At 39.1% G+C, this 26496-nt stretch overlaps 1 protein-coding gene across 9 annotated transcripts in view; it reads right to left on the bottom strand.

The window, feature by feature from the left end:
- Positions 1–26496, bottom strand: part of EBF1 (EBF transcription factor 1) — a 410560-nt gene that overhangs the window by 92428 nt on the left and 291636 nt on the right. For 5 of the 9 annotated variants that reach the window (XM_074390667.1, XM_074390669.1, XM_039460570.2 and 2 more), the window contains one exon: positions 10684–10814. In XM_074390667.1, the coding sequence (XP_074246768.1) occupies positions 10684–10814 (131 nt within the window). Of the gene's footprint in view, positions 1–10683; positions 10818–26496 lie in introns of all 9 variants that reach the window. The other 4 variants (XM_074390666.1, XM_074390668.1, XM_039460569.2 and 1 more) reach the window with 1 other exon arrangement.

Here is a 26496-nt window from a genome sequence, read left to right as displayed (position 1 = left end):
AACTTGGCCTTCCTTATTTATGCTGTGTTCTCAGTGTTTAACAAGGCCCTGGAACTAGTAGGCCCTCCATAAATACTTGTTGAACATTGAATGAATAAATACTGTGAAGCCATTAGCCACCATTACTAATTAAGATTCACTAAAGTTCCTTATGAATCTACAAAAAGGAAATAACGCCATTCCATTCAGAATTCTTTTTACTAAAAAATACCCAAATAACAACAACAAGAAACTTTCTACTTTGCCACCACAAGCTTCCTGGTATCCTCATTAAACATTCACAGAAATATAGTGCCCAGTTCTTCTGACCAGGAATTTAACCAGGTCACTAAATCAATGCAGTTAATTGTACAAAACAAAACGGCAACAAGATCATCTTTCAAAATAACAGACTTGGGAGAAAAAGACTGCAGTAAATACATTATGCTTCTGCTGCCTCTGGTTTTGTGAGTTTATTTATTTATTTATTTATTTTGTAATTTATTTTTTAAATATACTTTCTCCAGCTCTCTTCCCAGGATGTAGATCTTTGCCAACTGGGCCCCATTAAAGACTGGATCCCACCCTGACCATCTGGGAGCTGGAAAAGCAAGGGTGAGTTCCTGAGGCCCAGGGTATTCCAGAAGGAGAGCATCAGACACCAGCAACGCCAGCCCCTGTGGTTTGAGGCTGCACAATGAGCTCTTTCTCAAGGCTTGTTTTTCTAAATTCAGTCAAGAAGGAACATCATTCCCTACTCAGGCCTGGCTCAGTGTCCTGTGTTCCTTGCTTGTTTGTTTGAAAATTAAAATATAAAAGAAAAAGGAAATCAGAATGCATTTATGGAAGGGGATGAATGTTTGTTATCAATGTTGGCAATTCACAAGGCAGAATCTTTGCCTGTGGAATTAGGAAAGAAAAATATAAAAGCCAACAGACTTATAGATGAAGTAGTCAGGGAATGAATTCACCTTTCACCAAAAGACTTGTAGAGTCTTTCCAAGCTATTTAAAAAAAAAAAAAAAAAAAGTCAAAGCTTTAAGATACAAAGACTCAAAGACTCATTCTAACATTTTTTGTGCTGTTGTTAATATCTACATATGGTATACATTGATACTAGCACATATAACTAGTAATTCTTCACTTAACATTCAGGAACTCAGAGATGTGATAAAATTAACCACTACAAAAAATTGAAGCCAAACCCCTTTTAACAATGTGTCTCTACACTTTCTTCTGCTGAAAGTCTTTCAAGGTTGCATTATACACACCTTGCTGTTTTAAACAGTATATATTAAATATATTTGCTAGCTCTTTTTTGATTACTCAGGGCCACCATCATTAGTAACAGTCATTAATGAGCTGCGCAGTAATAGAGTTCTGTGTCTGTTTTTTAGACTTTTTATTTCTTCCCTAGACATCAGGCCATCAGCTGTCACTGAGTCTGCATCCAATAGCCTGCCTCCACACTTGATCTGCCTCTAGTTTGGGCCTCCTAATATGCTGTTACCTAGGAAAACAGATAACGTAGTTTCTTAAGAAGTATTATGGCCAAGTATGGTGACTCACACCTGTAATCCCAGCTCTTTGGGAGGCCAAAGTGGGTGGATCACCTGAGGTCAGGAGTTCAAGACTAGCCTGACCAACATGAGGAAACCCCATCTCTACTAAGAAACATAAAAATTAGCTGGGCATGGTGGCAGGCACCTCTAATCCCAACTACTTGGGAGGCTGAGGCAGAAGAATCACTTGAACCCAGTAGGCGGAGGTTGCCTGTAGTCAAGATTGCACCATTGCACTCCAGCCTGGGTGACAGAGCAAAACTCCATCTCAAAAAAAAAAAAAAAAAAAAAAAAAAAGGATTTTCTTCTTGTTAACCCAAAGCTTTTTATTTTATTTACTTTTTTGGCTTGCCTCTGGTTTCATGCTGAATTTTGGAGAGTTGATGTTATTATAACACATCTCTGGATAAAAAAGTTTTATTACATTCATATTAGATAGTTAAGAGATGGCTATGGAGTCAGTTGGACTTTGATTCAAATTCATGCTTTGCCAATAATCAGCTGCGGGACCTTTGGAAAGTCACTCAACCTCTGCGCCCTTTAGTTTCCTTATTGAGGAATGCGGGGCGGGGTGGGTAGGATGGGGGAGGGAGGAAGATGGGACTAGTTACCTAACAGTTTATTACAAGGATTAATTGACATAATTTCTGTAATAAGTGTAGGAAAAGGCATCACTTGTATCAACCAGTCAACACGTGTTACTTCTATTACTACTCAATTCTCACCATCACCAATAGATTTACATTAAGGCATTTATGTATATACTTATTACACAATTGTATCTAAATATAAACCACCTCCCCATACATATATTAACAAAACCTGGACCATGATCTGTCTGTCTAGTACGGACACTTTCAAGCATCACCAGCTACAACAGTTGCTAATAGAGAGCATTTGTTTGAATGAATTAATGAAAAGGGAAATAGTATCATTCAACAGATTTTCACTAATGCCTCAGATGTGCAAAGCTCTGTGCTTGGCATCACAGAAAATTAAGCTGAATTGATCCTGGATCCTGCCTTCAAGGAAGAGGGTATGCCCTTAAATCATGATAATTAAAGATGGAAAGGTATAAGGAATACAATATGGTAGAGATAAGGCAACATAAGAATTTAGTCAGAAGAGAAAATAAGCTATACTTAGAGTCATATGGGAATATTTCAGAGAAAAAGGTGATATTTTATAGTATCTTAATGGGCAGAGGGATATGGGTACAGAAAGGAGGGAAAAGTATCCCGTGGAAGGAATGGCATCAGCAAGACAGGGAGAAAAGTTACTGCAGGTACTAGGAGCAGCTAACGAGTCAATGGAATAGAACCTAAATTAAGATGAATGGTGAGTGAGGATGATGAAAAGAAAGGTTAGCGTCAAGGTGGTGTGCCTGAATCCCAAACTAAGAAGTTGTGGCTTTAGAAAAGAGAAAGCCAGTAAAAGTTACAAGGCTTTATTTATTTAGCTCAGGGTATCAGGGAACCATCCTAGAGATCAGCCATCAGCAAGAAAAGGAATACAGCACTATCTAGATATCCATAAATATTCATTTCTTCATAACAGTCACATGACTGCAGCCAGGTGTGAATTCTGTCATTGACTCATATGAAAATTAGAAATTCATCACACTTCTGTGGTTCCTATTTTCAAGCTACAGACACATACATGCGCCTCCTGAATACACTGTAAATAACGAGCTGAAAATGCCATCTTAAAGTTCTTTTTAACTATTTCATAATTATCAACATAGAGAATAGATTTCAAGTGTCTCAGTCATCAAAAATGAAAATATAGGCTAAGGCATTTCAGGAATAAAGTGAGCATGGCCGTAACTATGTAACTATATTAAAAAGGCCATTAGAACATTTTTATCTGTTTTTTTTTTAATATGCTGGCTCATTTAGAAATGATTTCCCATAAAATTACTTAGGCTTGAAAGTTGTTCTTCAAAGTCATATTGAAAGTTTAATGCAACTAATCCAGACTGCTTTTAAATTTTTTAACAAGTTTATAATTTTGCATAAAGCATTTTCTACATAATAGATGGTCAATAAGCACAGGTTAAATATAGGACATGAAACATATTTAGAAAAAAATTAGGCAAGTATGAGCTATTTTAAATCCATGCATTTAATCAATTTTGAATTAAATTTATATTTACTCAATATATGTAAAATAAATGGACACAACTATTTACATTGTATTACATTTCTATCATAAAATTTTGAAAGAGGTAATATTTGACATAATGTCTTTCTCCATCTTAATTTTCTTTTTTATTTTAGTGGAGCTGTATCTCACAAGGTGGGATAGATAAGTCTTTAGAGTGCTGGTGCAATTACGTATAAAATTCAGGAGAGTTTGGTAAATTTCTGGAAATACGTTAAAAGCCTATGGAAGTTTCACGAGAAAATCTGGTAGAACCAAAACCGAATGGGAGTGAAGCTGGGTGTCAAGAGAACTGGGCTCTGAGCCCAGCACTAAGTATCTAGTATGCTCCCAGGACAAGCCATCATGCCACTCCGAAGTCTCTTTCTCCTCACAAAATAAGAAAGCTGTACTTGACTGGAAAAAAAGGTTTCTCAAGGCCCTTAAAATGTTGTGACTCTGCATGTGGTTCAGTAAGAGTCAAGGCCGGGCAAAAAGGCCTGGGAAACTTCCCGTGGAATACATGGATGCTTCTTAGTCATTCACTCTTTAACATCAGAGAGAAGCCAATCCTCCTTCTTATTGACAGTCATTCCTCTGAGCTATGTGTACAAAGGAGAATGGAAAGTAGAGATAGACAGAAAGAAAGGAATCAAGGATTGCATTTATCACTTGGTTTTCTGATTTTTTGATTTAAGTGGCAAAATTGCTTCTCAGCCCCTATACTGCCATTTGCCCAACTACATTCACCCACAGGTCTCCCCAGAGATTTCTTTTGACTTCATTCCCTATGTCTGGGAATGTGGTTGAAGGAAACGTTCATCTGGATAAAGAAGACAACAAGTAGGCCCTGTGTGAGACTAATTGCTTCATACAGCGAGGAAGCTGGCTTCTCCCATCTGAGCTAAGTGGTACTGGCTATCTTTAAATATAGCTGCCCTACAAAATCATATGGCATCTAATTCCAAGTGTGTACTGACTAAAACCAGATGCAAAATATGAGGGACAGTTTGTTCAAAGCCTTGCAGCATTCAAGAATAACGGCTCTACACATCTCTGGTCTAATCTGAATGATACTTTGCAAATATTTCAGATGATTTTCTCACATCTATCCCAGTGCAATCACTTTGTGATTGAATTTCATGACTTGGCTCCATTAACATGAAATCAAAATGCACTTCAGCCATCATAAATATACCATGTAAGATGATCCTTGGAAAAAAGAAAATGGGGGTTTCTGCGTTCACAAAAGTTTGGGACATGCTGAATACTGCATTTAAGTATTCGCGGTACATGCTAGTACCTCAAAGGTTCTGCAAAGCCCTAGAAGAAAGACCAGTAGAATTTGTTTGACTCAACATTTCCCAAACTTACCAGGAAAAATCTCCCTCTCTCATCTCCCAAGGGGTATCTATTAATATCCTGTAGAACTCGTATTCCACAGCACTCTCTGGAAGATGAATTAGGCCACACTGTGGTGTAAGTCTCAGATTTATATCAGATACCAGAATCTGAAGCATAGAGAGTAAAAATATTGACTGAAGACATATCAATCAGGAGATCCAATTTTGTGGCCAATTAAATTGTTTTGATGAAGTTCAAAGAATCCTTTTGCAAATAAACATCATATCTGTATATTCAAGCGTGCTCTGAAAGAAGAGTAGTGGAAAAAAAGGAGCAGTTTCCATCTGCTGTCACTGTCCCCGTCTTACTGTAGGGGGATTCTCAGGGGAAGAAACTCTACTTAAAAGGAATTACTAGGCCAGGCGAGGTGGCTCATGCCTGTAATACCAGCACTTTGGGAGGCTGAAGCGGGCAGATCATAAGGTCTCAAGTTCAAGACAAGCCTGGCCAACATGGTGAAACCCAATCTGTACTAAAAACGTAAAAATTAGCCAGGTGTGGTGGCATGCCCTTGTAGTCCCAGCTACTCAGGAGGCTGAGGCAAAAGAATCACTTGAACCAGGAGGCAGAGGTTTCAGTGAGCCAAGACTGTGCCATTGTACTCCAGCCTGGGCGACACAGTGAGACTGTCTCCAAAAAAAAAAGGAATCACTAGAATTGTAGCACTGATTTCAAAGAGGATGTAGACTAAGCCCTTTATTTTCAGTTGGGAAGCTGAGGCCCAGTGACCAACACTGACTAAATCTAGATGCTCTGATTGGGCAATGGAAGGATAGTCAATATCCAAGTCTCTCAACTGGCTCCTTATCCACTGCCACCCCATGCAATGTAAACCCTTGCCTGGAATACTGTTCTGTGCTCCCCACCAAATCCTCCATTTTACTTTTTAAAATTGACAGCTTAAACACTTTAAGTTGTATAAATTTTCTCAGATATTTCTGTGATTAAATAATAGGGTCATGAGAGCCTAACGTACCTAAGCACAGAGATACATCCATACTTAAGAGGACCTTGATTGGTCATTCAAACAATCTGCTTCTCACTACACCACTTTCTCTGCCTTCTAGAACCTTGCCTTGAATTGTAAACTACCAATTTAATACTAGATTATATAAATATATTATGTAACTCTCTAATTTGCTTCATGGGGGCAAGTTGTCTTTCCAAATAAAACACCAGATCCCACAAAGCCCAACTTTAATTACCCATGGTACCTATCGCAGTGCTAGACACCCAGAAGGCAAGCCCACCAGTGCTCACTGTTTAGAAACTGGAGGAATTCAGAGCAGATATTAAAATAACAATTAGTTCTACAAACCAGAAGCAGGAGCCCCTCCCTGCTCCGAATCACATGTTGGTAGAAAAGCAAAACAACAAAGTGCAACCCTGGTCAAAAAAAAAAAAAACCTCAACCCACATTAAACATGATCACACATCAACCCTGCTGGTTTGCCGAAATTTGTATATAAAACATTAAAAAGATTTTTTTAAAAAGACTTTTGGATTAGGACAGGGCAGGGAGCATAAGAATAACAGTCAAATAATTTTTTTTTCTAAAAGGAGGGAGAGGAGAAAGGGCAAGAAACAATGAAGAAAGAGGAAGGGGGCAAATTGAATTCACAAGAAAGCCATGTGAACTTGGGCACTCGCAGAAGGCAGCCCTGAGTTCGGAGAAATGAAGTGCTCCTTTCTTCTTCCCACCCCTCAGGGGGTGATCTGTGAGCTAAACTGAACTACTCATTTGCAGAAGATTGGGTTGGTAGGGGAAGAGCGCAGATGAGAGTAAATTAAGCCAGCTCGATTTTCTCTGGCCGTCTTTAAAATTCTTTAGTTTTAAAAAAAAAAAAAAAAAGACTCTAAATAATAGCATCAGCTGCTAATCTAAAATGTTATCTGCTTGTCCTAGCCTGCCAGCCTGCTTCTGGGTGTGTTGGGCTATAGAGTAAGGAAATGCAGAAGTGATAAAAGTCTGCTTAAAATTAGAAGGATGAGATCTTAGAGATGGCATAAACCTCAAGATCATGTCTTCTGGGGCAAAGACTTTGGATGGGCAGGGATCCAGTTCTGGAGATGAGGCTAACCAGGTTAACTCTGTTGCCCTAGCACAAGACATGTATCCTTTACTTCATAAAGATAAATTCTACCTAGAAGCCATATACAACTGGAGGATGAAGGGAAGCCTTCTTACCTCTCTGAGTCTGTACGTGCCAATTCTACCTGATTTTGGAAGGTAATAGCCACTGTTAAGACACCCAGAGCACAAGGCATCATGACAATGTGAGCCTATCACCCTGAGCTGATAACACCCTAGGATAAAAATAGTGGCAAAGGCTAAATTATGGAAGGTAAGCAGGTAAGCCCTGGCGTTGGACTATTTGGGTTCAAATCCCATCTCTACCACTTGATAACTGAACCACTTATTTAACTTCTCCAAGCTTCAATTTCCTCATCAGTAAAATGAGAACAACATCATACACAATGGTGAGAATGCCACGAGGGTCCTTCTGAACATTTATCATATTGCCTGGCAGGAACTAAGTGCTCAGTGAATGAATGTTAGCTAATATTAGTCACACTCTGCATTTTTCTATAGCTTTTTCTTAGATGCCTTCTGATCAAATTCTGATTCTGTATAATGCAAGCTTTGACTAATGGCCTCAATCTTGGTTGATATTTTTATGCTTCTACAAAAATAAAAGGCCCTGATGTAATTTTATTTGATTAAAAACAACCATCATTACTACTAGTATTACTATTACTACTTTCTACTACTATACCACCTGGCTTATGAAACATCTCCTTTTTTTCTTTCTTTCCTCTGTCACTCTTCCCTCTCTTAAGTTTGCATATGCTATCTTATCAACTAGGAATTTTAATTCCTTTATAAAAACATAGAGTATCCTTCAAATCCAATCTCTAGTCCTATCTGACTGTGTAACCTTGGGCAAGCTTTTTAACCTCTCTGAGACTCAGTTTACTTATATGTAAAATGAGAATAACAATAAGGCGATTGTGAGGATTAAAGTGACACCCATGAAGTGCCTACACATGATGAACCCTTAGCAAGCACGAGCTATTTCTCAATTCTCACCATTATACAATGGATTTCTTTATTTGGGGCAGTATCAAATTCTCTCCCTGCGTGAAAAAGCAGAGAAAATTATGTGTGCTAAGTAGCCTGTATGAAAACCTAAATATAGAAATAGTTTAGAATATTACAAAGAAGGTTCACTTCTGCAAGTCTCATTATTCTGAACATCAGGACAATCGTGATGATAATAGCCCAATCTAAAGTCTGACATCCAGGCCCTCAACTGCTAATGCAGTTAGATTTGCTTGTTTTAAAAGAATATGTGCACAAATATTTTGGGTAACAGTTTACATGAGGACAGGGTCATAGTTGATTTATGACATAGCTACAACCAAGAGCAGTCTGAAAGGAGGGACTGGACAACGAAGAAGCAGACATCCTCCACCCTCAGCTCCTGGCTGGACCCACCCTGACTCCTGGGACAGAGTGAAGAGGGGATCCTGACACATACAAGACAGTGGCAGTGGAGAGACCAAGGAGGGAGGAGGAAAAAGGTACTGCATTAATGGGTTTCCCTTCCCATGACTTTCATCAGTTTTGTTATATAGAAACAGATCCTTTAAAGCAATCTGGATAAACCTAAGTTACATGTTAACCTCCCTTTGCTATTCTTAAAACAGGTCAAGAAAGTAGGAAACTGAGAGGAAATGGAGGACCTTGACTAGGGGCAAGGCAGAGATGCAAATGAATGATTTCCTGATGTGTCCATATTCCTTATTCAGTGGAGTCCACTGAGGCTAAGAAGGCATAGGTTTTACAGGAGGAAGCTTCAGATGAACCCACCTTCTTCTCACAGGGTCCATAAGATTTACTGCCAATTCTGAGCTCCACTTTGACGGCAATGACATGAAGCAAGGAGTCCATATTATATCTACTCTTCCCATCTCCTAACTTCCAAGATAAGCAACGGAAAGAAATGGAAAAGGTGGACGATACGGCACACAAGATCTGTCCTTGTGAGGACTGCTGTCTCCAGCAGGATGAAGACCCTAGGCTGGCAGCAAAACCTGCCATGGATTTGACGCTTCTAATTTCCAACCCAATAGTTTCAACAAAAAATGGAGTACCGTTGGCAAGGGGAACTTAGTCCATCTTTCATGCCTGGAAAGTTCCAACTTGCCTAACCATTAGTTGGGTGGACTGAGAAGCCCATCTCTGATTCGGCTTTATGAGAACTTTGATTCTCTGACCAAATGCATACTTCTTGTTGGCTGAGTGGAAAATACCAAGTCAGCAGCAGCAGGAGCTAGCAAGGGGCTTGCCTGAGTGGGTTACTGGCAGTTAGCAATGTACTGACAAGGCTTAGAAAGAAGAGCAGCCTCTGTTCTGGAAAGGTAAACATACCCAACTATCACAGTCTTAACTTTCTGCTCTTCTGTATGGCCCCTCTAAAGAGAAAACAAAAAGAAAATATCTAGATAGGCTAAACCGTGGTGTCATGAGAGCACAGGTGGAAATGGAAATCTTTGTATGGCCATATACAAATCACTTATATTGGGCAGCGGCTCTCTGGTTATGTCATTATTTGTCTAGAAGCCCCAGTCTCCTTATCAAGAAAAGAAGTATGCTAAGGGTATCTACCTCATAGTGTAGAAAGAAGGGTAAAATGACTATCTTAAGGTTTAGCACATTGCCTAATGTGGTAAATCTCAGTCAGTTAGGACGACTACATACTTACAAAGCAAATGGGATGAATGAACCTATGGTATCTTGTAATGCTAACATCGTTTTACTTTGGTGAACTGAAAGAGAAGGTGCCCTGAACATGCTAGCTAAGAAACTGGGGCTCAGAACTGAGAACACAATGGCAGATTTGCAATGGCATCTATATAACAGGATGCACATTTGAGCTGATGCTGATGGTTGCCTGACAAGTCAACTGGTAGGTTAAAAGAACAGTCACAGTGCTTGGACAGCACTGCACAATTAGAACATAGTCATTTTCATGGGGTTGCAGTCACACAGGGAGATGCCTGATAGTTGTAAATTCCTAAGGAGCCCAGTTCTTCTAAATTCTCCCAGCAAACCATTCTCTCCAATGAATAGTCATCAAATAAGTCAAGAACCACCTACACCTGGATTATGCTGCCATTGAATGGTGTTCCTTGAAGATCAGGCTATAGTAGACTCTTTCTACAAAATAGCCACAGGTGACACCCTTGCTAAAGCTTGAATGGGTGTAATATACATCTTGTGACTTTACATCTCCTCTTCAATTCTCAACATACAATAGGACCTCCACACCATGTCAAGCCCAAAAGAGAAAGTGCAAAACAGAAGCTCTCCCACTGCCTATGGGCCAGAGAATGGAAGTCATTCCAGTGGTAACTGTTGCCTCCTGGTAAACCCGAACCATCTCTTCTAGTTTCCCCAAATTCTATAGACTGAAGCTGGCCCACCCAGAGCGGCACCACTAAAGTCTATACATTCTATTAGAAATTCAAGTATAGGCAGTATCTTCAACTAGATCAAGTTATTAGATATTAATGTTCAGACAACACCTACCTCACTCCAGACCAGCATGGTACCGAATATGACCTGTAACCCATCAAAGAAATTGTCCCCTATGATGATCACAGTCGCGCCTCCCGTCGTCCATCCTTCACTCGGGCTGATGGCTTTGATACAGGGAGTAGCTGCTTTTCAACACACATGAAAAAGAGAAGGAGTCTGCTGTTAGAACCAAACTTTAATGATGAAGACTTGAGAAAAAGGAAAAAAAAAATCTTTTATCTTTTCACTAACAGAACGTCCCTCAAGATCTCAGCATTTCCTAGCCACATTAGGACCTGAAACTTAAGGGTGCAACTACGGTTTTTAAAAGCATTCTTTTCATTGTTTCTATGAAGATACACATATTTTACCCAAATCTTTATCAAACCTGAAACTTTATGAAATAAAACACAAAGTAAATTTTAATTTGTAAATGCTAAGAATTTTTTTTATGAAAAATGGGTGACTTTCTGGAATATATTGGAGACCTTACAGAATTGCTTCATAGTTAAATATATCTCCTGAAAAGAAAACTCACATATTTTTAGATAAACATTGCTATCCAATAGAAAGCTAAGAAAGAGAGGAGCCTGGAGCAGGAAATGATTCTTGCTCCATGCCTTCTGTCTGAACACTAACATAGCAACATGTCTCAACAAAAATCATTAAGATTTTTTTTTTTCAAATAAATGTCATAGATCCCATTTTACAGATGCAAAGAATGCAGGTCACTTGGGGTGAATTATGTAACCAAAGAGCTGAGTCAGGGCTGAGCCACAGAGTTTTCCATGACCTTTGCTTTGCTGTCTTTCCCAGGCATAAAACCCTAGAATTGACTTTTTCAAAATTTCATATCTCTTTTCTTTCCATTATACATGGTCCTTGGAGATGGGAAATAATTTGTAAATACTGTGATTCCAAATAGACTGGAGGTAGTTTGTTTAATGAGCATGGCATACTTTCAACAGAATTGCTGGGCATACATGTAATTGTTGGATTGTTTTTAAAATCTCTCAGAGGGCACCTTCCTGCCACTGAGGATTTTTAACTCCACAATGTCATGCTTCTGTTCTCATGATTACTTTTAGGAAGAACAACAAAGCAAAATCCTAAAGCAAGGGAGATATTGTTCAAGGAGAGAAAATGGGACCCTCATCTTTAATAAAAAGTTTATTAAGTATCCAAGGCTGACTTTCCGAGCATTGAAGCCAATGAGAGCACTAGTTAATTTTAACAGGAAAAAAACTGGCAAAAAATATTTGGACTTTGTCAAATTTGGCAAAATGTCATGCTTTAACTTTTGCAAGAAGGAAAGAAAATATTAAGTCCAGCCCGGTGGGACCAGTGCTCACGTGCCACCACACAAACAAGTAGAATGGGTTTGATTTTGATTCAAATTAACCTTAAAAAATTGCACAGAGAAATTTGGAAATATCCAAACTAAACATTTCATGTTGGCTGAATTTACAGCAATGCATTGACAACTAAAAATCGGCAGTTCAGATGATTTTTCTCTCCTCTACTTTCTCGCAAAAACAAAATAATTAATCAAGAAGATGTAAATGATTCATAACTTGAGTTGAAATTTCTTGTCCGAATTTTTAACATACATAGAGGTTGTGATCAGTGTTCCACAAGCAAAGGGCTTTGTCTTAAACAAAAATGACCTTTAAAAGTATAAATGTTTAAATGCATGATTAAATACTCCCAAAGCAGTGGTAGAATATGATGTATGATTTGAAGCAAGTTGTAAGAGAAATAAACTATATTTAACAACTACATAAAGTTCTTAAAATATAAGCAGTTTGGAAACATTTTGTTAAGGTCTCCAAAGATCAATTCTTAATTTATGACTCAATCCACTTAGTTGTTAGGTTGGAGTACAAAAGGTGTTACGATATCCTTGGTACTTCTGAGAAGAACAGGATATCTGTTTATCTGGATTGGTCTTGAGATTCCTGCTTGAATCAAAGTATGGAATCCAAAGGGGCCATTAATTGCCGACCCTGTGATTACCCACACAGACCCTGCAAAATGGTCTTGGTGCTTACTATCGATTTTAGGTTTGGAATTTCTGTTAATTTTTATTTTTTTTAAAATCACACATGTGTATTTCTTTAGCTAAATATGGTCTCCTGCAGGCTTCTCTTCATTGCACAAAGGGAGGTGGAAGGCAGGGTGTTTCTATGTCTTTGAGAAGCCCTCCTACAGGAAAGGCCTTATAATAGCATGGACAAGACCTGCTGGTTCTGAACTTGACCCATTCCCTCTTTTTTTCACTTGTTATATGTAGGATACAGAAGTCATATGGGTGTACATGCATGTGTGTGTGTGTGTGCTTTCAAACACTTCCCAAGGAAAGTTGTAATGTTTTCAAATGCTGTGAGCAATGTTCCAGAAAGAGAGCTATCTGTCAATGACTCAGAGGAAAGAGAGAGCATCAAGCTTTCAGAGATAACCAGGCGAGGAAACACTATTTGACACCGTCTTCTTAGTTTTAGAGAAATAAAGTGAAGTACCCCCGGAACTTAAGGGAAGTACCCTGGGAAGAATGACACATCCCTCAGTCCCTTCTACCTCTACACTCAGCACCATCCACTCTCCTGCTTCAAGACTATATGCAATTCTTGGAGCAGGTAAGTCATTCAGACCTTTCTAAGTTTAGACCTGTAAGGGTTCCAAAGTTCCTCCTATACATCTGTTATATCATATTAGTCTTGAGGGGAAACTTTGTGACACCTCCCCACTGGCAAGTTTGAAAAATATGTAAAGGAATCATGAGCTATCCCAGAGAGAGAGGATGAGGAGGGGAAGCTAGTAGCATTTAGTAACTGGAGGTCAAACCAGGTGTAGTGGCACACACCTGTAAACCCAGCACTTTGGGAGGCTGAAGTGAAACGATCTCTTGACGCCAAGAGTTCAAGCCTGGCCTAGGCAACACAGTAAGACCTTGTTTCTATGAAAGGTTTTTTAAAAAAACTACCAGGTGCAAGCCTGTCATCCTAGCTACTGGGGAGGCTGAGGCAGAAGGACTGCTTGAACCAAGGAGTTCAAGGCTGCAGTGAGCTATGAGTGCACTACTGTGCTCCGCCTGGGTGAGGCCCTGTCTTTCAAAAATGAATGAATGAATGAATGAATGCTAAGTATCCAACAATGCACGGATGAATGGAATCATCCCCATAAATGAAGAACCCCAAAATGTCAATAATGCAACATGGAAAACACCATGTGCACGAATACTGCAACATAGAAAACACTGAGTGCAAAAGAGAATCAGGCCCAAGAGCTATTGCTAAGAATTCACAGAACCGTGTAGACCAAGGCAAGACATTCGAGTGAATACAGCAGCTCAGACTCTCAGAACAAGGATGAGATGAATGGCCACTGACCCTCAACGTCTGTAAAGCAACGGGAAATGATGAGGGTGCTGGTGAATTTCATGTGCCCCAGGAAGAGGTGGCAGCCCCACTCAGCTTCAGCCTTTGGTGGCCCCACACACATGCAGGCCCAGTGTGGTCTGGGTTTCTGCTCCTCTTTCCAAAGAAGCCAGGAAGCCATATTTTTATATGAAATTTTTCAATCTTTAAATGTTGGAAACTAATGCAATATATTTTTTAATGTGTAGGTCAATCACAATGTTTGTGGGCTGACATTAACTCACAGGCTGCCATTTTACACTTTAACCCTAGTCACAACACAACTGCCAGGCTAAAAACAGACCTGGAAATACTTGCAATTGTGGTCAAAACTATAGGTACCCAAATGTTTACTGCAGTACTGACAGCAAAAAATGCAGATGCCTAACCCTCCGCCAACAGGGGAGTGGTTAAAGAAATTATGGTATATTCATAGTATAGAATACTAGGAGCGTCATTCAAATACACAAAAGAATTCTATTAACTGATATGGAGAGATTTCAAAATATGTTAGCAAGTCAAAAAAACAATTTGCAAACTAAAGAACAGTGTAATTAAGTTTATTTTTGAATGATATCTGTGAGCCTGTATATGCTCTAGTATGTGTATGTATGCAGTTCTATGTGAACAGGTATGATGGACAAAGGCCTGGAAGGAAGGATATGCATAACTGTCCCCAGAGGGTCCTTATAAGAAGGACTAGACCGGGGTTGACAGAAAAGAAAGACTATTAACATTTATTCCCTACACATCTCTATGATTTAGATATTTTAATGTGTACAAATTAAGATACTATGTAATAAAAATAAAAAATTAAGTTGCAGCAGAACATTTAATTCTATGAGAGAGAACAGTTGTACTTTTCAGAGCAAAATGACATTTTAAAAAAGCAAAATAAAACAAACAAACAAAACAGCTGCGCTGACCCTGAGTCTCGCCTTCTCTCCTCGTGCTGGACATGTTTTCTCTAAAAAAGCTCAGAGTACATCCAAAGGAGCCAAGGACTTGTTTCTTACATTTGGGATACTCAGAGAAAAACCAAGGGAAGACAGGGAAAAACCACTTTTAATTGTCACAGTGGATGGATTCAGTGGAATTTGACTGTGAAAAGATTTATGAAAGAATTCAATTCAGCACAGGGATGTGATAATCAATACAATTCTATCGCCAAGAAAATATTATGGAATGTGGAGGTGGTATTTGAATACAAAACCACTTTTACCAGCAAATTCTTGATTTAATTAATACAAGATTCTTTCTTCCTCCCCAGTGAATTTTCACACTCTATCCAAAAGTCCAGTAAGCCAATTTCTGGTTTTAAATCTCATTAAAAATAAAAGTTTAGGGTTGAGGGGAGTGGGATCCACCTCTTTTTTAAAAATCCCTTCCCCCACCCCTCACCAGCCACCGAAAGTAGAGATTTTCCTTCCCTCAAACTATGACAATAACATGATTACCCTACCACAGTTTAGCATAATGGCTCTGAAATGCTCGTGGCACATTGCAGAGTTAAAGTGGAAATTATTAGGTAGCTCTTCTTTGTTATAATAATGATCACTCCACAAATAAAAGCTCTTCTCCCAAAGGTACTGCAAGGCACAAAATGCTAATTCTGAAGATTATGTGTGTGCTTTTATTAAATATTACTATGCCCTGCCTGTTTGAGGGCTTCTCTGCTCTGATTGTTTTATGAGTACCATGTTAATGTCATTCCCATCTTGCTAGCAGCAGGCACACATTTTAGCGTTTGTATGAGAGTTGATCAAAGGCCACGTGCTGGGGGAATTGCTGAGAAAACACGGACAAGCGATAAAAATCTAACAGATTAATTGGTTTAAATTTCATTTCAGGGTGTTGAACTTTGGCTCAGGACTCTAATACTACACCGTGAGTCAGGGCCTAATTACCAGATTTCCAATTTGCTTCTTGAACAATGGTCGTGGTGAGAAGGAAAAGAGAGGGAAGAATAAAAAAGGAAAGAAATCGTTCGGCTCCAGTACATATTTAACAACTAATGTTCTGTGTGCAGACAATTGCACCAGGGGACATTTGCTATCACCTGCTCTATCTCCCGAGCATTTATATTTCCTTCAAATAGCCACAGAAGGCAGAAGAAATCACAGATGCCCTCGGTAGTGTAAAATTTTCTGATTTACAGAATAAGTGTTACATGATTCAAGTGCCTGCACACTCGCACTGGGAGCATCAGTCTCTTTATTAGCAAGGTGAATTTATAAGCTGGAATCGCACTTCAGCTTCCAATAGAAATGATCTATTTCATTGATAGAAAGCAAGGGCCAGGAGAGCCATGTTTACCTCGGGGTTTATGGGTGGCCTTGGGAATAAGGGTTAATTGAGCTCAGAGGTGCCTGCCCATTGAGGTGAATTAGTGGTGTGTGCAGCTATCAGCAGGGCCCTAGGGCTGCTCTTATTTTTCCTTCTGAAATCTCTCTGTGCTGTGATCAATACCTCACGTGTTTGGGGTAGCCATATACATGACCCAGGTTCAGCATTTATCATATCTTATCCCCAAAATGAGGCTTTTGTGACAGTCAATGCGACATTATGAAAGCCTAATTCGAGATCTAGCACTTGACTTTTTTCTCCATTCCCGTATCTAAATACACTGGAGAAATAACACACTGTCAGTTGATAAAATGTACAAATTTAGACATTTTCTAATCTAAATCTAAATCTCAAGATGATATAAGGTTCTTTTCCATTCCCCTTACATATGGAATGAAAACAGGCATACTCTCCTTTCCCGGAGTTCTATTAACCAGAACGAGCATTTCTACAAGACAGACCACTGATGCTTACAATGGAAGCAAAGATGCTGGCACTAGCCTTTACTGGCTTCTCAGTAAAGACAGAAATATGTAAGAATGTTAAGTTGATTTTGACATTCGGAGTATGACTGTATTTGAAAATGGGCAAGAGCTCCAGTTGTTCAAATGCCACATCTAGCACTTAGTGCAACCTCGAAACGGTCTCTTACCTTCTTTAAGGTGTAGTTTCCATATGGGCACATATATGAGTTCCAGCAAAATGCACAGAAAATGCCTGCTTGTGTTTTGTTGTTTTACTATGCAGCAGCTACACAGTATGCTAGTATGCTAGTTGCTGCTGTAATAATTTATCATCAGCTCCCCATTAACCAGAGTTTATTTATTTACGAGAATACCCTATACTTTCATCAGTCCAGATTATGTAGTTGATTGTAAAACTTTCCTAAGAACTCCCAGTTCAGCTGCTTGCTAACATATCCAGCTAAATGTACCGAGTAGGTGGAATTGGCAACAGTCCCTCCAAAGTAGAATGTTTTTTTAAGGATCTCATTTGCCTGGAATGAATATTAATGGGAAACTTTTCAGAAATGAGAAATTGACTTTAATGTTATTGTCCCAAATTTTTGAGACTTGGCAGAAAACGTAAAACCCATGAGCTCAGCTCATGTCTACGGGATACTTGTGACCTCGTAAAACTCAGGCTTTTCTCCCTTTTATCTCCTTAATTGTGGTGATGTTGTGCTTGGGAGAAACTGTTTGAGAGACTATTGAATGCACAAAATATTCCGCTTGGACTCAGTGGACAGATAGCTGTTCCTCCTGCTCACTCTGAACACTTGTGTTTTGCTGGTATTCTTGTTTGTTTGTTTGTTTGTTTTCTGGTCAGTGATGACCTTCCTGCTCACAGCTCTTTAGCACTACAACCTGTCTTCTTTGATCCTGAAACTAGCAGCTACTGGACAGGAAGGAGGACAAACAGAAGGTTTTCCTCCAGCTGGAAGACTGCTCTTCTGTATTTTCACCATGCTCAGGAGGCAAATCTATTCTTTGTTTATCCATTCTCCAACTGGATGCGTTAGAAACCAAAAGCAGTTCGAATGCCTGACCTGAACTCTGGTACCAGAGTATACAAACTTCACTTTCAAAATGCTAACTCCAAATAAACAAATAAACTCAGCCAATAAACAAACAGATTTGGCGATTTCCTCATGCAAGGTGTAGCCGTCTTTGTAACATATATGCTGTTGCTTTAACTTGTGTTACTAGGGATTTGTTTCTGCCTTACTTTATCTTCTTCAGTAATTGCATTATGCAGTTAAGCATTTTATTGTTTATTAGGGTTTTTATTTTATTTTGTTATTTGTCTGCATTTATTGCCGTGTCCACTAACATATCTAGATATTACTTGGCAAAGAATCATGTATTATAAATGCAAAAGAGTGTGTGTGTGTGTGTGTGTGTGTGTGTCTGTGATGTTTGTCACTTTAAGGAGAAATGTAACCCATGATACAGAGATTTCTCAATACTAGATGCAATTAAACCTATTAAATATTAAATGAGAAGATTGAGAATCTCAAGTGTTTTTCATCTTTTATTCCAAAGTGACTTCATTTGGCAAGAAAGCCCTTTGCTTTGACAGTATTAATGGCTCTCACAGAAAAGAAGAAAAGGAAAAATTCATAGGCGCTATTTGGAAATGCAGCTCCAATGTCCATCTACATTAAGGCAGTGATAGCCTAGCGGTAAATATCTAGATGCACCTAAACTTAGCAAAATAGTGTCTACGTTCCAATTTATGCCATTTGCTAATTATAGACTAAGCCCAAATTATATTCTCTTCTTATTTTGCAGCTTCCTTATTTTATTGAATTAGCAAAATTTCTCAGCAATCTAAGGACGTAGCACCTGAGCAAGGGACAAAAGTGCTGGTGTAACAACTATGCCCGAAACGTTCCAGGGCAAGCACTTTTGGATTCCCGAGTTCGCCTGTCTGAGATCCAGAACTGCGTGCAGGTTCATTACACCGGGTTATTTGACAATTTAGCAGTAAAAAATCTTGACATTTTGATGTACCTGTAACTTCTAAATTGCACTTGAAAGACTTGTTGAAGGCTTTTTTGATTTAATGACACACAACATAGCATTGTTTCATAATATGCAAAAATTGTTTGTTAACGACACTGCAGCTCAGAATTTTATAACTCAAGGTGTGACTACACTGTTTTCCACCGCGTGTTTGATCTGCCAAATCCAAAATTAAAAAGTGTAAAATGTTAATCCCAGAGCAGCCAAAGGTAAATACTGTCATCAGTTCTTTGGGATCCTCCCCGCCGCCCCCACCGCCTTATGCTATGATTGTCAGTCACTCCATTGCAAAGCAATGGGGAAAAATTGTCATGGAGGGTAAGCGAATTTTCAAAATGAATTATTCATAGATCCAATTGTGATATTTGTTGTAACAATAGTAAATTCACTTGCCTCTGATTATATAATAAGTAAATAACTCTTTTCTTCCTGACAAGGAGAACTTTCATGCGCAAAATTATTTTTAGTCCAGTTCTTCTTATTGTCCTGTTGTTAGAAAAGTTTGGGAAATGAAAGCCAGAGGGGAAAATGAAATGAAAATAACCTTCCAAAAATGAGCACCCTATATTGTGAAAAGGGGAAATAATTTCAGGTTAAAAAATATGCAACTGCTTCTTCAAGGACTACTCAAGTCTTTATTCACAAGCAATCTTCCTGGGCCTGGAAAATCATAAAGTCAAATATGAGCAAGTCTAGTGGAAAATCTGTGACGTTAATCTTGGCCGGAGTCGTATTTTTAACAGGCCTTGAATGTGTGTGCCGGATTATCCAGATGGCCATACAGGAATCGGCCTGATAGGATTAAACCTTTATGCTGAACTCTGCTCCATCTGTTCTCCAAGGTTTGCCTTTCCTTATCTGAATATGAATTTTTAGCCTTCTTATGTCTGGAGGCAGGACCAAATTCAGCAATAAAAACATAGATGCATGCAGATAATTTAGCATTTCATTAGTTACTCTCAGTTCATATTACCTTAGTCTTTTTCTAGAAAATGTTTTTGCTATGAATTTTGCTACAAAGAAATTTTAAAACATGTAGAATCAACTTTTTTGTTAAAGGGTTTTGTCTTTCTCTTCCTACTGAATTCTAGGATTCATTCAATTCACTGCTATAATAGGGATTTACATTGATGTTTACCCACACAGATAAAAAAGGTAGACATGGTAATCTCTTAGCAGAATTTGACTATAAGACTAGATGACGTATAATTCCAGTTGGATAAAGGATCCAAGCAGAAGATATTCATATGTTTTCTTCTTTTTTTTCTATTACAAGAGGATCGGTATTAGTCATTACTTAACGAAATTAGCTACAACACTGTTTTTATCATTTTCATTAAGTTTTCTATGTTTTTAAGGAAGCGTTTTTTTTTTTTTTTTTTTTTTTTTTTTTTTTTTTTTTTCTGGGGCATGGGCAGGGGTGTGGAGGCAGAAGCCATAATTTAGAACTTCATCTGGAGTAAAAAAGGCTGACATTTGTTTTGTCCTCCATGCATATATCCCTAGAAGCAGTGAAGTTACTTATCAATCAGCTAGAAAAGTTGGCTTAGGGCAGGTTTCAGGAAAAAGGACAGGGAGTTGCCAATAAGCCAGAGCTTGGTAGATGGCTCTGGGTTTCAAATCTATGACAAAGACAGAGGGAGAATTCTGAGTGCTGGGCACGGTGGGGTGGAGAGGATCAGTGACAAATTTCCCAGACAAACAATGTGCAAATGAATGAAAAAGTTGCATGAGAGAGGGCCCTTTTAGAATCCTACTTTCAGGTTGGTTTATAGCAACATGATCATTAGATGTGCTCAACGTGTTCACAATGGAAATGTCGAGATGGCAGCCTGTGCACCCTTGGCCCTAAGAAGAGAGGATCCCTCTAGCAGTCTAGCAGGATTCCACAGGCTTCCCTCTCACAGTACCCTCACTCACACTGGCTCTTGGCTCTATGCTGTCATGAATGCGGGAGTCAAGCAGCTAATCAAATAATTTAGGCTTTCCCACTCACAAGTATAGTTATTATACTTAAGTAGTACCCTTAACTGAACATTTAGGGGACAGACAACAGTCAGACTTCCCATTTAAGCTTAAGATGACTTATGCCTATTATTATGAATATGCACATAAACATCTTGTAAAACATAAGTCTTAGGCTCCTGAAACTGACAAGAATTCAAGCCAGGTAATAAGGAGTGGTTCCCACTTTGAAAGTAGATGGCCCTAGGTAACGAAGCCCACTGTAAGTCATCTCTTGTAAGATGGGCAAGTTCACACACACAGCCCTACTGTTTATCCTCAACATTCTATCCTGGATGAGGTCAACTGACTGGATGTTCAATCCCATCCCTTAATCTGCTTTTGCTTTGCCTATCATAGTAGCCACTAGCTACATGCAACTATTTACATTTAGTTTTCAATTAATTAACATAAAATACAAATTATTTCCTCAGTCATACCAGCCACATTTCAAGTAGTCAATCATTATAGTGGCTAGTAGCTATCATATTGGACAGCATACAGATAGGACACTTCCATCATCACAGGAAGTTAAATTGAATAGCACTGATCTCAGGATCAAGTTTTCATAACGGAGCCTATAACTGATAAAGACTAATCAGAGCTACAATATACGGATGTCCTCCACAGACCAGAAACTGTGCTAGGAAAAACTAATCTCTAATCGTTCCAATAAGAATCACAAAATCGAATACTCACGGGCTAGGCAGGAAGGTAAGTTAATGCAGTGAGATGAGGCAATGCAATGGGAGTGGTAGGGATTGTGGCTAAGGAAGACGATTTCTGAGTTTTCCCTACCTGTTGCCATTTGGGAATGTGGATCCAGCACTACTACCAACTCTTCTGATTATAAAAGACATTTGCAAATCCAGGTTTTCATATAAAATCTTTATTTTTTAATTGCCAGCAACTAATATATAATTTCTTAAAGTGCCATGCAACCCAAACCTAAATATGGCTAAAGGCTGGATTCAGTTCATGATCTACCACTGTACAACATATATAAATCCTTGGAGGATACAGAATCATATTTTAATAATTATTAATTTCTGCAATCATACAACTAATACTTTTACTGACTTACCAAACAATAAACACAATCATGGCCAATTTTGCTCCCGATCTCTACGTCTTCTCCCAAAACACATCAAAGTTCCTCAGTTGGCCTTTCTTTGCTATGCAGAAGATTTTATTTTTCTTTTCTTTTCTTTTTTTTTTTTTTTTTTTGAAACAGTTTGACCCTGTTGCCCAGACTAGAGTGCAATGGTGCAACCTTGGCTCACTGCAACCTCCACCTCTCGAGTTCAAGTGATTCTCCTGCCTCAGCCTCCCGACCTCTCTAGTAGCTGGGACTGTAGGCGCATGCCACCACAACCTAATTTTTTGTATTTTTAGTAGAGATGGGGTTTCACTATGTTGGCCAGGCAAGTCTCGATCTCCTGATCTCGGATGATCCGCCCACCTTGACATCCCAAAGTGCTGAGATTACAGGCTTGAGCCACCATGCCTGGCTATGCAGATGATTTTCTATGTGCAGTTTGGGAGATGAGCTCCCTGTTCCTGAAGGATTTTTATTGTCATCATGCAAGACAGCATAGATAGTGACTTTTTAAGAAAACCGTGTTTTGAATGTGAGCAGCATTTTGAAATCAACCTTGCCCAACCTCTAATAATGCACAAGTCCTGCTTTGTGCTTTTCAGAATAGTGCTGCTTATATTTCTCTCCACAACCGAGGCTGCCATTGCTAACGTACTTGAGTGAACTTTCATTATTGAGAGCCTTATCATTTGAGCCAGTTTCCTCTCCTCCCTGACACATTCAGTGACACTGCAATCCAGCGTTTGTTACAGCACAGATGTTTCCGTGGTGATGATCTGTGATGTCATAAGCACAGGAATGTGTATCATCCACTTTACCCACATGAGCCATGCAAAAAAGAGTGGGAACTCCACTTCCATTTAAACTCCATGATGTACTGACTCAACTTCCTCAAAAATTACTCTTTGGGGTCTGAGCTGTTTTGTCTGGACATCAAAGAGCAAACACTCACACTTGCCTGTTTGTGATTCATTTCTACTAGAGAATTATTAGTTATATGCAAAGTCCAGTCTACCTATCAAAACCCAGATTAACCTTCCTCAAATACTAGCTTTCAAAACTTAGTCAGCATGATCAACTCCACCCTCACAAGTCTGGCCCATTTCTTTCTCCAGCCTTATTTTCAGCCTCAGCAGCAGTTAAGAGCACCACCTCTAGATTCAGGGGTTCTCAGCTAGCTTACATTTCAGCTTCACCACTTACCAGCTTGGGCTAATTACTTTACTGTTTGAAAGCCTCAGTTTCTACCACTTTAATTGAGGATAATTATTCTATGACAGTCCACCTGGCTGGGCTCAGTGGCTCATGCCTATAATCCCAGCACTTTTGGGAGGCTGAGGCAGGTAGATCACCTGAGGTCAGGAGTTCAAGACCATCCTGGCCAACACGGTGAAACCCCGTCTCTACTAAAAATACAAAAATTAGCTGGGCGTGGTGGCGTGTACCTGTAGTCCCAGCTACTCGGGAGGCTGAGGCAGGAGAATTGCTTGAACCCGGGAGGTGGAGGTTGCAGTGAGCCGAGATTGTGCCACTGTAGTCCAGCCTGGTGCTTGGCAACAGAGTGAGACTCTGTCTCAAAAAAAAAAAAAAAAAAAAAAATTAGCTGGGCATGGTGGTGCACACCTGTAGTCCCAGCTACTCAGGAGGCGGAGGCAGGAGAATTGCTTGAACCTGGGAGGCGGAGGTTGCAGTAGATCGCACCATTGCACTCCAGCCTGGGCAACGGAGTGAGACTCTGTCTTAAAAAAAAAAAAAAAAAGACAGCCCACTTCATAGGGTTGTTGTCAGGTTTGAGTGAGTTAATCTATGTGAAGAGTTCAGTTCAGAGTGGGCAAAAATTGTAAGATGATGAAGAGAAGGAGGAAGAAGAGAAGTTGCTGTAAGAGAAAGAGAAGGAAAATAGAGAAGAAAAGAAAGATGGTGATGACAGGCTTCCCAAATCCACTGTCTCCAAATATCCTTTGCATGTTCCCAGCATATTTTTTATGAAGGATATACCACTTACTTCCATCAGCCAGAGTTACTTGCCAAAATGATCCATCTTTTGCATGAAGGTGTTTCTTTCTATTCCAGTCTACAGAACACTAACCCTTTAGCGAACTCTTCCTATCATTCCCATTTATTGTTTATTGCACTTTCCCTTGAACTCTCATCTTGATAGATCCATGTGTTTATATATCTATATAGCTGGGCATGTATATGTAGGCAAATCAACCCAACTAGTCAATGCATCCCTTATAGACAGGAACCTCATTCATTTATAAGCAGGGTAGACAGTGCTCTGCACTTAACCTATACCTGACAATTAACTACATTAAGTTTTTCACTAGCTTTACTATACATTATCTCAATTATTCTTAATATCAACTTTGAGCAGTAGGCAAGCAGACCATATTCCTCATTCCACTTTACAAATGAAATAGCCGAATCTCAGAAATTCACCTGAATTTGAGACTTTGGGAATTCATGTTGATTGATACAGCTGAATATCTCAAAACACCCAAAGTACCCTTCAACTTTGCTGTTTATCTGAAATTTCTGTTCAGTTTGGCTGAAATATTCACTTCAATCATACAAATACAGCCAAAGTACCATAAAATCTTAAGTTGTGCAATTTCTTATCCCCAAGATAGAGGGTGGATATTTATTAACTTTACATAATATTACTACTCTATTTCCAAGTAAAGTTATTTTCCCCCTAAGACTCAGATCCACGTATGAATTATAGTAAAATCTCTCTCCACCTTCTTCTATTTCCAAGTTCAGAAAATGGCATCCTAATATAATACCACAGATGCCAATTTAAACACAGGAACATTGAAAATACTGCCAAACTTCCAGGCTTAGAAGCTTTTCTATTGTTACATGTTGGGCTGCTAAACACACACAGAGTTTGAACATGTAATACAAATAATAGCAACACTATAAGAAACATTTTTAAAGTACGGGGCAGTTCCTTTTAACTTTCATTTTTAATCTGGACATTGTTCATTCCAATGGTCTTCACTACAGAACGTTGTACGTGTCATGACAGTAATAAAATTTACTGATTAACAAATAGACTATTCTAAAACAGTGCCTTAATAACACTCTCCCCCAACTTTCCTTTCCGTTTGAACAAGGATTGGATTCCACAGGCCTTTAGCTAATCAAATCAAGGAGAGTTTCTAGGATTCTGCCAAAGTTAAAAGGTAGAGGAATATGAGGTCTGACTTTATAGATTTGTTGCACATAATAGTTACTGGAAAAGCACAGCTGGTTTGATGATTCCACCAGAAGATTTTGGCAAAGAAAGACCAAAGATATATTTTCTTCCTCTATCAAGAAATGAACAAATATATTGGAACTGGCTGGGATATATTCCCCCTCACCTGCTAGCCCATGGATAATACGCCCAACAGCATTTGCCTCAGACCCAGCACATAGTGGGTGCTCAGTGTCTGTTGGCTTCTCCAGCTATGCTCAAAAGAGAAATAGATAAAAATAATAAAGAATCAAAGAAAGGTCTCAATCTGAACCAAGCATGATCATTTTAATCATCATTCTTCTAAACAGCAGCCCAAGTACATTGCTCTCTGTTCATATTCAACATATGCACTATCTTGAAATTTTTATTACTTTGCCCCAAGGTCGATGAAAGCAACAGAAGGGTTGAGAAGAGGCCTCAAATCTGACACTGTCTGTGTCCCTGTTCCCTGGGTCCCCTGCTGCATTTCTCCCCAGAACTGCGGATGAAAATTGTGGGTTTGAACAACTGGTGTCCCGCTGATTGCAACTGTCAATTAAATAAGCCAGCAACACAGAAGCATATGTTCGCATATAAAATATTGATTAATTTCACAGATTGGGATAAAAATATATTAGTACTTGGGTTCTGCTTTCATGCTTAGTGTTCAAATATGCATTCAGTCCATTCAGATCTATTTCTGCACCCTGTGGGCTCAAGAGTGTTACTTTTGTGTTTCGCTTTTCTTTTCTTTCTCTGGTTACCCATGTCAGTGCTTCTGTTATGACTGACCAGGAGCATACGTTTAAGCGGGATTTTAATTACTAGGTCATCTGCCAACCGACTTGCCCACAGCAGGCCAGCAGAGAAGCCTCAGTCCTGCAATCCATGCCTTGGACTTTCTCTTGTGTCCTTCTAGGTAAATCTCTTTTTTTTTTTTGAGGATGCTAAAATCATGCTGATGGCATCATATTCATCTGATAAGAATGATGATCACCTAATTTCTATAAAGTTTCATTTCTGTCCACTGAGTATTTCAAGTTGCAGGGCTGGCACCGGGACTTCGAGATGGGGTGCCTGATAGCGTGACGTGATACCAGGACTTTTAATCTTAACCCAGAAAAGCACCTTCCCATATATCACTGCACATGCCAACTAACTTACCCTTGGGATTTAGCATAGATCTGGCTTTTCAATTTGCCTTTG

Source organism: Saimiri boliviensis, chromosome 20 (genome assembly GCF_048565385.1).
Source record: "Saimiri boliviensis isolate mSaiBol1 chromosome 20, mSaiBol1.pri, whole genome shotgun sequence".
Taxonomy (NCBI): domain Eukaryota; kingdom Metazoa; phylum Chordata; class Mammalia; order Primates; family Cebidae; genus Saimiri; species Saimiri boliviensis.
The sequence above is the reverse complement of the archived record's forward strand: the minus strand, read 5'-3'. Positions and strand labels throughout refer to the sequence as shown.